General features: G+C 44.0%; 1 protein-coding gene across 2 annotated transcripts; it reads left to right on the forward strand.

Moving 5' to 3' along the window:
* Positions 1 to 932: 932 nt before the first annotated feature.
* Positions 933 to 10,254, forward strand: trim25 (tripartite motif containing 25). Of its 2 annotated transcripts, none has more exons than XM_044017055.1 (10): positions 933 to 1,040; positions 1,342 to 1,994; positions 3,058 to 3,153; positions 3,263 to 3,496; positions 3,695 to 3,863; positions 3,956 to 4,012; positions 4,084 to 4,158; positions 4,902 to 5,030; positions 5,649 to 5,708; positions 6,781 to 10,254. In XM_044017055.1, exons 2-10 carry the CDS (start codon positions 1,371 to 1,373, stop codon positions 7,311 to 7,313), a joined length of 1,977 nt encoding a protein of 658 aa, XP_043872990.1. In that variant the 5' UTR covers positions 933 to 1,040; positions 1,342 to 1,370; the 3' UTR covers positions 7,314 to 10,254. The 2 variants fall into 2 exon arrangements, with proteins under 2 accessions (XP_043872990.1, XP_043872991.1); XM_044017056.1 differs by having other exon boundaries at positions 4,084 to 4,128.
* Positions 10,255 to 11,204: the final 950 nt, after the last annotated feature.

Here is an 11,204-nt window from a genome sequence, read left to right on the forward strand (position 1 = left end):
TTTTGGGAAGTTGAATATGCCAGGCAACAAGTCGAGACGAATATCATGGACACATGTACAGACACACATGGAGTCTGATTTGACTGTCTAGAGTGCTACCTGATACTGAAACATGTTTTCTTTGTCAAATGTCATTAAAACTAACAAACTATGAAAGGTATGATGATAATGGGGGCGGGGCTAGATAAGCTTCTGCTTCTCCCGCTTTCCCTTTCGGTTATGTGTATTGTGTGAACTACACTGACGTGTGATGAGTGATCTAAATGTCATGACCGAAATAAACATATAAATAAATAAATTCAAATCATGTGTGATTTGGACAACTTCAAGTTCCGCTCACTTGTAGTCCCGCCCCCTCTTTTGTGGTTGAACCCGCACTTTTCAAACTATCATGACCCAGATCACGACATTCACATCCCAAACCCTGTGACATGATAGTGATACGATGTATTCTCTTATTTTGCTGACTTGTGTTTGTGTTGTAGTTCCACCACTTTGTGTATCACGTTATTTAAAACATATACTTATAAGTAGTAACTCAAATCTCCAAATACATTTTATTTGGGGACCCTAAAGAAATCTTTTGTGACCCACCTCTGGGTCCCGACCCAGTCTTATGATCACATGATCATGGTATGTTTTTATTCTTATATTTGGCTGACTTGTGGTTCAGGTTATGCACTCTTGTAGCAACCAACATCATTTTGAATGCATAACTGAATTAAATTCACATTAAATTCAACTTATTCATGTTATTTAAAACACACACAAATCTGCTTCAGTTGAGTTGTGATCCATCTCTGGGTCCCGACCCAGTCTTTGGGAATCACTGAGCCTGAACTCAAACACAACCCTTTCCACGTGACAGTGATACGTCGTGACCCCGCCTCCCTTTGTTGCAGCGTGATGGCGTCGGACCTCCTTTACTGGAACACCTGACGCGGACGTCACTCAGACGCAGTTCATCAGCAGGAAGTGAAGTGTTCGTCGGTTCTGTTCCAACCTGAGATACTTTATCTCTCCTTTGCTGTTAACACAAGGTAACGTTTACCAGCTTTATCTCATTATTAAGTTAATAATATTATTCATTATTAGTTCGGGCCTTTTTGGTGCGTTTGAACGCGCGAATGCCAGCGTCAGCGTCGCTGTTGACGGGTTGTTTTGTTTATCTGCCTTTTTTCTTTTTTTTTTTTAAACAAACAGCACGTTGTGTGTGTATGTATATATGTGTGTGTGTGTGTGTGTGTGTGTGTGTATGTATATATATGTGTGTGTGTGTGTGTGTGTGTGTGTGTGTGTGTGTGTGTGGTGAAACGCTGTTAACTTTCGTTTCTGCCTCAGGATCACTTTCGTTTCTCCGACTTGTCAAAATGGCGGCGGACGCGCCTCAGCTGAGTCTCATGAGTCTCGAGGACGAGCTCACCTGCAGCATCTGTCTGTCCCCCTTCAGCTGTCCCGTCACCATCCCCTGTGGACACAACTTCTGCCGCGACTGTCTCCTCGCCTCCTGGGAGGACGTGTTCTGCTGTCCTCAGTGTCGCTGTCACTTCCCCACCAAGCCTGAGCTGAAGAAGAACACCGTCCTCAGCACCGTGGTGGAGACCTTCACCCTCAGGTCCAGCAAGAGTGAGGCGGAGGTGGCTGAAAAGGAGGCTGAGGAGGCTGAGGAGGAGGAGAAGGAGGCTGAGGAGGAGGTGGAGACCGTCGTCCGCTGCGACGCCTGCATGTTGACGGAGGCGAGTCACACCTGTCTCACGTGCATGGCCTCTTTCTGTGAGGAGCACCTGCGTCCTCACCGGGAGAACCCGGTGTTCCGTCTCCACCAGCTGAGCCAGCCCCTCAGTGACCTGTCTCACCGCATCTGCTCAGAGCATCACAAGCTGATGGAGCTCTTCTGCATCGGCCATGTGCGGCCCATCTGCAGCCTCTGCCTGCAGCAGGTGCACAAGGGCTGCTCCTTCACGACTCCTGAGGAGCAGAGGATGCTCAAGGAGGTGCGTGCCTGTCTGTCTGTCTGTCTGTCTGTCTCAAGTTCTACTTAAGAACAGGCAAACTATGTTAGTTGGACCCTTGAGTTATCATCCTGTCGTCACCGACGTGACAAACTATGCTTCTTTGAATAGAGAATATCTGTGTACCTGATATTATCTTATCTTATTTTAAACTCCACATTAAATGTCTCTTTGGACACTAGAGGTTGCAGAAGTCATCTTGGAAAAAAGGGGCAGAAGAACTCGATTCTACAACCATAAAATCAAAATGATTATGATGCTCATGAGACCGTTAACCTTAGTGCTCACAGGTGCGCCCTAATAAACAACTCCTTATATGGACATATAGGTCATTTCTTCAGGCAGCTTCTTAAATGTGAATATTTTCTTAATTTCCTTAAAAGTCAATCATTTTGGTTTGTGGACAAAACAAGACGTTAGAGAACATCATCATTTCCAGGTTTGACAAACACCGATCAGCATTTTTTAAGGTTTTCTGAAAAACAGTTTTGGAGCCTTCCAGACATGTAGTTGCAGCTCTCGTTACACTGTTGTCCTACTTCTAAATCAACGACTACAAATTAAAAATGTAAAAATAACTTCTACTACCAAAAATACAAATTGTGATGGGTTTTTTTATGTCTGTTTACAAAGTAAGCACATCGCTAGGTTGGACGCCAAATTCAAAATGGCCAACTTCCTGTTGAGTTGAGGCCGTGAAGTTTCGTGAAATTCGGTGCAACTTAATCTTGACTTGCTCTGTCCAAGCTTCGCCTACGAACGGGTTTGTTTCCTATGCCACTATCGCGTTTCTCACCAACCCGACCTCCGTGCCAAGACTCAAGAGTTTTTATTCATGTTAACGTCCTCAAAAATGACCGTAAATCCACAGATATAATAATAATAATAATAATAATAATGAAAATCTACTACTGAACACGATTAAAACTGTTATATGAGATGAGATCCTGCAGTGAGGAAGCTGAAGCATTAACTACTAATCCATGTTCAAGTAAATGTGAATTAGGATTAAGTGCATGTGTGTGTGTTTTTTCTGTGTTTGCAGTCTGACCTGAAAAATAAGCTGGATTTGCTGGATGGGAGGATTGTTAAAAATCAATCTATTGTATGTCAAATGAGCAGCATGCAGGATAAACTGAAGGTAAGAAATAAAATGACCACTTAAGAGGAGATAAATACCCCAAATATCCAAACTGTGGCTTTAAAGCATCGAGGAACGGGAATTTAAAACCTTTCCCTTTTGATTTCAGGACGACGCGGCCAGAAAGAAGGAAGCGGTGGTCGCCGAGTATCAGCTGTTGCACGACATGTTGATCCAAGACGAGAACGCCGCGCTGAGCGCCGTGGATCGAGAGATGGACAGCGGTCAGGTCAAACTCAACGTTCTCACCAAGAAGTTCACAGAGAACATTAATACCATGAGCGCCGCTAAAGACCAGATCAACGGTCTGCTCGCTCAGTCCCACGCGCTCAAGTTCCTGCAGGTGAGAGGACATTTACCTCAGTGAAGTGAAAGAAGTCCAACTGTTTAGACTCTCCGTCTCACCCTCCGTCAGTCTAGTGGAGTTCTTTTAAGACTTCTTCTGTGTCGCCTGTTCCTTTTTTTGTAAGTTGGTTTGGATAAAGGTGTTAAATATAAATGTGTGAGCTCCTCCTGCTCCTCCTCCCTCTCCTCCTCGCAGACTTCGTATACCCTGCCGCCCGCCGTCAACTTTGACCCTTACACCCCTCGAGTCAACCTGGACTCCAAGAAGGTGCTGGCAATCCAGGACTTTTGTGCTGCTTTTAAGGAGCATCTGACTGAGGTGTTGCAACAGCCTGTGGAGGCCAGAGTGCAGCTGCTGAAGTCAGGTGAGCATGAACGATGACATGGAACCGTGGAGGATGCATTTGAACAGTGTTTGACAGTCAGGACCAGTGAACGGCTGCTGTGTGTTTGACAGGTAAAAAAACAGCCTTGGGATTTCCTCCTGTCAGTTTTGGAGCCTTCCAGACATCAGGTGAATTCATGGTGTCTCACACATTCTTTGTCTGACGAGGAGACAAATGAAGCTGATGCTTCTGTTTTCAGAGCCAGGTCCAGAGACCAAGGCCGGCGCAAAGAAGAAGAACCAGAGTAAGAGAAAGTCTGATTCTGCTTCAAAAGGTAGGACAGCAACTTCATTAAATATACATCAAATCCAGCGTTTAAACACTAAACACTAAACTGGTGTGCCTGACACTGAAAATGTGTCGCTCATGTGCTTTCTTTATTTGACATGGATTCTGTTGTAGCTCGCTGTGCCAGTAAAGTCGAGCTCGGCCCACTCTTACCCCAGTCACACAAGATAAGATGCATTTAAAGCGGCACACCAGCACAATTACACACAATAACAACAACAACAACAACAACAACAACAACGTTGAACCCAATCAATTTCTCAAGAAAATGGCCGACATCCAGAGTTCAGGCTCTGTCAAGAAAATGGTGTTGGGTGCGCATGGACGCGCAGTACTGGGCGCTAACACGAGTTCGTGCTCCTTTGTTTGTGAGCAGTGAACGAGTTCCTTGATCTATGGCCAGGTATTCGGTGTATGATGCCGAACAGTGGCGTTGCCTGACGTTAGCTACCGCAGCTCCATATTCACCCGCCCCCAAGATAAGTCACCAAAAACCTCTATAATAATAATAATAATAATAATAATAATTGGATATATGGCTTTTCCCCCCCCCATATTGTACGTGAAGGTGTAGGTAAACTAAGTCACTATATAAGCCCTACAACGTGGATTTTGATGTCACAGGGAGGTAAATGCTTATCAAAACTACTCCAGATTTGTAACTGAAGTATTCAGAAGCGTGAGCAAACTCCTCTGTCAAATGTTTTTTTTTTTTCTTTTTCTAATTAGAAGCAAAACCTAACGAAGCTGCTGAACAATTGAAAAAACTAGCCGCTTCAATGGAAAACCTGTGGGAGGATCCTACAAAAACCAAATCCAAGGGTCGTCCTGCTGCACCGCAACTCAGCCGGAAACCAGGTACACACGTTTATACACGTTTATGAATGTTTATAACAGAATGTACACTCAATAAATAACAGCATTAGTGGCTGCAGACCATGAAGTCGAAGAAGACTTCATGGTCGCAAGTTCAACTCCACCCCTGGCAGGTTCAATTCAATTTTATTTGTATAGCGCCAAATCATAACATACATTATCTCAAGGTTGTACTCAATTACCTAGTAAGTCGCTTTGGATAAAAAGTGTCTGCTAAATGACATGTGATGACATGTGATGACATGTGATGTGATGTGATGACATGTGATGGATTCATCTGCTGATGATTTTCTCGATTCGTTGATCGGTGTTTTCCTAATTATTCAGGGTTAACTGTTTCTGTGTTATATGGAGCAAAGGATCAATCAAATATTACCATTTAATATGTGAACACGCCCCCGCTCCACTCTCAGTCCACTTACTGGCATTTTGGGGGAAGTTTGATGTCTTTGTTTAGTTATTTTATTAAGTAGCTGAAAAGTCTGAGCGCTTGAATTATTCGATGAATCGAGAAAATAATCGACCGATTAATCGATTATTGAAATAATCGTTCAGTGTGTGACTGTGTTCACTCTTTTTTTTTGTCTTCTTTCACCGTAGAAACTTCAAAAGTGACTCCAAACATCTCGTGTGCGGAGAAAAGAAGTGTCCTTCTGCATTGTAAGGGTTGTGTTCAAGTACACCATCTTCTTTTGTATATGAAATGTGTATTAGCAACATACAGTACTGTGCACAAGTCTGATTCTACCATGGGTCCAAATGTCGGATTTGGTGATATGTCGTCGTCCTTCCTCGTGTTATTTTATAGTGATTAAGATTCTCTAAAGTAAACAGTAGCTTCGCTAGAAGCGTTTACTGCGTTTACTGTGGTGGAGAAAACTACGCTCAATACACTTCTGTTCTGTTCTCTATGTTGTGAATAAATAGAGACGCTTGGTTTTCTTCAGTTAAGACGGATATTGCGATCTATCGCTGTACGATTGTCTTGGCAATATATTAATCGCAGAATCGTTGTATTGTGATATTATTGGTATCGTGACATAAAAACAGCAAAGCTCACCAGAGCTTACGCTATGTGCCGTTAATATTTCAAACTTCAGGCCATGCGTCTTTACTGCTGGACATACAGTATTCTTAAATACAGGCACACACACACACACACACACACACACATTCAGTGAATTCTGGAAGACAAACGTTCTACAAACTGTAAACTGAGCAGGTAAAAATCAAATTATTGTAAACGAAATGAACCAGAACTACATTCTGCCGAGTCGGATAAATACTGAAAGTAAGTGTGACGTATGAAAACACGCACGGCACGATTCTCCCTTTGTGTCAGTTTGTGTCGGTGTTTCATTGACGTGTTATATTAGCATATACCGGCTAACGTAAACCCTGGTTTGCACAGTACTGCGTCACGTTTCTACATCTATCGCTTGCATTTGTTATCCAAACACACTGGTGCTCTTACGAAGTCGCCTGTCGACCAAACCACTGGACAGTTGGTGTCACAGGGATGCACAACATCATGAGCATGACATTGACTTTAAAATGTATCACCAAATATCGTCAAACGTGTCAAGATCTCCCGATATCGACATATCAGCAGAAAGTCCCAACATTGTGCATCTCTGATTCAAGTGAACCGTTGTGCGATTGACAGACGGGCAGATCCAGAGAGAGTGTTGACCTGAATGACCTGAATGACCTTTCTTTCATTTCCCTCTAGTTGGCAGAGTTTTAAATTTTGACCGAAAGACGGCCCACAAGCGCATCTCGCTGACGGAGGAGTTTACGAAGGCGTCCGTGTCGGAGGAGCTCGAGAACTACCCCAACTGCCCTCAGCGCTTCAACGTGTGCTCGCAGGTGCTCACCTCGCAGGGCTTCTCCCGAGGGTGCCACTACTGGGAAGTGCGCCTGAGCTGCAACAACTTCATCGGCCTCGGTTTGGCGCTCAAAGCCATCGACCGCGTCGGTCCCAACAGTCGCCTGGGCCGCAACGCGCAGTCCTGGTGCGTGGAGTGGTTTAACGTGAAGCTGTCGGCGTGGCACAACAGCGTGGAGACCGTTCTGGTCAATCCCAGTCCGAAGCGCGTCGGCGTGCTGCTGGACTGCGACGAGGGCAGAGCTACGTTCTATAACGTGGCAGATCGAGCGTATCCCTTCCACACCTTTGTGCTGCCCGTGTCTGAAGCAGTGTATCCGGCTTTCTGGATGTTCTCCAGCGGTTCGTCCATCTCTCTGTGTAAGCTTCAGGCGTGATTACTACAGGGCAACGTACTAAACAATAGCTTGTATATAAATGCATTACAGCCACCAAATGACCAAAACCACCAGTGTGTTAGAATCGAGTGGTGAGATTGTAGATTGCAGTCCTTGAAAACGATCTTGTTTTGTCCTGTTATTCCCCAAAATGAAATGATTCAGTTTTATCCATTAATTTGTCGTAGAAAGTAGGAAATATTTGCACTTAAGAAGCTGAAACATGGGAGAACTTGGTGACTAATTGAGTTATAATGAATGATTCATGTTATAGTAATATAATCATTTTGCAGCACTACAAATCAGTTAAATAAAACAGTTAAAAATAAGATTTTTAACTGTTTTATGATCACCTGAACAGTAGGAACGGTGTTTATTCATGTCATTCCCGCGGGGTCTGTGATTTTGTTTGGTCGCGCTCGGGTATTCAGTTGGTCGTGATATAAACAACTTTAAAAGTGAACAAATGCCGTTGATCATTTTGAGAATGTTGTGAATGTGAACAGCGATCCATGGCGAACGTCAGTAGCCGCTACGGTTACAGACGCGAGCCGTGGTTCACAGCTGCTGGGGCCTGTGGTCATGTGACCTCAGAAATGTAGCCGTGTGTTACTTCTGAGGTTTGGAGAAACTGTCAGTGTGACGCGCGGCTGCTGCATCCCAGCGTACTGTGGTTCACTCGCAGCATTCACCCGTTATCGCGCTGGTTGATTTTATTGAAGTGTTCTCTGGAGTCGGATGAGGGAAAAGTTAATGCTGGGTTTTTAAGACCCAGGTGTTGGATATAATGAGTCTGTCAGGTTGTGGGATCTGTCGCTCCATCTCTGTGGATTTGAAGCGTGCGAGGATCCTCTTGGCGGCTTGAAACCAGCACTGGCGGCGCTCGTTTTTTTGTCTGAGTCACGTGACAGTCTGCGGCTCCACATCTCGTCACTAGAAATGTAAAGCGTGCATGTGAAGGCCTACGCGGCCATCGTATGTACCATCTACTCTGCTGCTGGATTTGATGGTAAAACAGTAGCATGTAGACAGAAACAGCTGAGGATGTAAAAAACATGCACGATGTGCTGAAGTGTCTCGTTTCCTTATCTTGTTCTACTCTATAGGCTCATGCCCTCGTGTGCTCCGCTCATGAGAACAGACATTGTGGCTCTGGTCCGGCTCTGGTCCGGCTCTGGTCCGGCTCTGGTCCGACTCTGGTCTGAGGTTTTCTTTTTGTGTTTTGGTTGAAAGACTCCTCTTCTGATTGATATAGGATTGATAAGCTGATATGACGCTGTACTGGTATCGGTCCGATAAGATTAATGTCTAAAATCTGACCTGTGACCTGTAGAGGTCAAATATGTGCTGCACAGGTGGAGCATTGTGTTTTTCACATGGTGCTAAAATGACAGTTAAAATAATGCAGTTGGCAAATGTGTGTCAGGTTAGATTGATCCGAGCTTGGAGAATGCCTTTCATAGGTATTTGTGTTAGATTCTCATACTTGTATTTCGTGCCAGTGCAAACATGTCGGGGGAAAGACTACATCGGACTGTCGTCGGTATCAGTAAATATTTGTGTCGTAATCGGACATGAAAAAAAACGTGGTACATAGCCGTCCCTGATTGATGATTTGTAGCAATGATTCTTTTGGACGAGAAATAAAGCCTTCAGAATTATCTGTTGGCTTCTCGTTCTGGGGGCAGGAAGGCAGTGAGCTGTACAGTGTCAGCGGGGGGGGGGGAATTATTTCACCCCGGCCTCACGTGAGTGACATTTAATAGGCGTCACTGGAGTCCTTTCACCTGCTGCGGTGGTTTAGTCGGTGTTTGTACTCCGATGTGAAACAACAAAGCGCGCCTTTGTCGGGAGCGCAGAAGTCGCTCGACTCCTCACTGATGTGATATGGTAGCGAATGCTGTGACGGTGGTCTTCACACACGGTGCAGTGTTTAATGAAGCCACCGGGTGGCAGCAGCAGGGGGTTAGACATCAGACGCTTCCATTAACCCTCGCTGTTGAGCAGCAGGAATCTCATGATACGAAACATTTGACGATACAGGGGTGGAAACTGAGATATTGCGAATCTTGTAGTCGGTAATCGGCGTATTTGGGTTGATACGTTTGAGTTTCCAGCTTCTCTACTGTAACTCAGTGACTCTGGGCCTCTGTGTCGTGAGGTTCTGAGAAATGTTTTCAAATCTGACCACAAAAAATAAATAGCATTTGGAGGCGGTTTGGAGACAGAAATCCATCCTCAGGACACTTTTAAAGGTGTGTTGTGTAGGATTTAGCAACATCTACTGGTGAAGTTGCACGTGGCAGCTGAATATCGCTCGCCTCGCCTCCAAACATCTAAGAGAAAGATAATATCTCAGCCGTTTCTCCTTATTTCTAACGAGAATGTTTTCTTGTTATATCTCGGGATCGGCTCTTCTCTCAGTCGGATTTATTGGTCCATTGTTGCAGGATGTTTACATCCGAGGTGAAGCTGTAGAGCAGGGGCCCCTGGAGGGCCAGTCAGCGTCTTTGTCAGATCAGGAGCCAAAGTCCAAAATCAGCTTTAAATCTTATCACAATATTCCACTATTATGTTTTTTGTTCGGATATTTAAGAGAAAGAAAATGTTTTGATATGGAACGAGACATTTTTTACTAAATAAGTCATTATAATTTGATGTTAAGTGGTGGGCCACATTAAAATGATTGGGGGACCTTAAGTGGCCCGCACACCACGAGTTTGAGACCTCTGAGCTTCCTCCCGAGTTACTGACAAACAGATTTTTTTCCTGATCGATCAGCGAACATGTCTGTCTGCTTAAGCACGGGTTGATAAATCGTTCATAATGCAGGTGATTTGAGTTCATTATGAACGACAGAAACGGGAATAATGATGGTTTTGCTTCTGAGACTTAATGTGTTAACACGTTCTTTTGTTAATAAATGTTTGATTCTGGCTTAGATGCTGTTGCTGTTGTCTTCTTTATAAACATTGAACAGAGTACCATAGAAATACTTCATTCATCCCCGAGGGGAAATTGTTTAGCACAAAAAAAGACAAAATCTACAGATGTACAAGAAAATAGTGCAATTGATCTTAATCTTAAACATCCCAGGTAAATACTTAACCTAAACCTAATTCTAACCCAGGTCTGAACCCTTAAAAAAAACACCTTAAAGATGTGTGGAAACCAGAAACATGAATGTAGAGAGACGGGTTGCAGGTGTTGACACTGTTCTGCCACAGGGTGGTGCTACAGGAATGCTTTGACTTTAGTCTTCAATACCAAACTTTCATGTTCCTTTCATTTACAGATGGAAAGTGACTGTGGGATGGACGTATTATTATTTTTATGATCATTATTAATGTTTGTTGCAGTGAAAACTGCTCACATTTTAATGTTGTAGTGTTTTAATTAATTAGTTTCATTAACTTTTTAACAGTGAAAACAGCTAAATTAACTTCTGTAGTAAAAATTAAATCCACATCTGGGTTCCAGTGTGTTTGTACTTAGGAAACTAATATGAAGTTAATTTAACTTTCCTTTTTCTTCAGGTTGTCTGACATGTTATACCCTTTTTCTGCAAGTTAAACTAGTTCCCTGGTGTCCTAATGAACATGAGACACAGGCAAACACACGCCCACTTCTTCCAGGGGGTTTCTGATTTGTCCTCTTTACAGCGCTCACTCGCTCAGCTCCTGTTCCCTCCCCTCATTCCTCTCCCCCTCCCTCCACTAGTTCTCTGACAATATCAACATGGCAGCGTGAGCAGGAAACAGTGAGAGTGTCGTCACAGGAAGAGACGTCCTACATAAGGATGGAGCCGAACACTGTCCAACTGTAAATCAGTTAAAAACACTTAGGGACAGCACCACTGATCCACCGCTGATCGCTGCATAAACAGCTGCT

This window comes from Solea senegalensis, unplaced genomic scaffold, assembly GCF_019176455.1.
Source record: "Solea senegalensis isolate Sse05_10M unplaced genomic scaffold, IFAPA_SoseM_1 scf7180000015033, whole genome shotgun sequence".
Lineage (NCBI taxonomy): Eukaryota > Metazoa > Chordata > Actinopteri > Pleuronectiformes > Soleidae > Solea > Solea senegalensis.

Excerpts from the sequence above, each read along its gene's own strand:
- trim25 (XM_044017055.1), top strand. The coding sequence starts at position 1,371 with ATGGCGGCGGACGCGCCTCAGCTGAGTCTCATGAGTCTCGAGGACGAG. Across the intron at positions 4,013-4,083 it reads TGGAGCCTTCCAGACATCAG|AGCCAGGTCCAGAGACCAAG; the intron begins GTGAATTCATGG and ends TTCTGTTTTCAG. Across the intron at positions 5,709-6,780 it reads AAGAAGTGTCCTTCTGCATT|TTGGCAGAGTTTTAAATTTT; the intron begins GTAAGGGTTGTG and ends ATTTCCCTCTAG.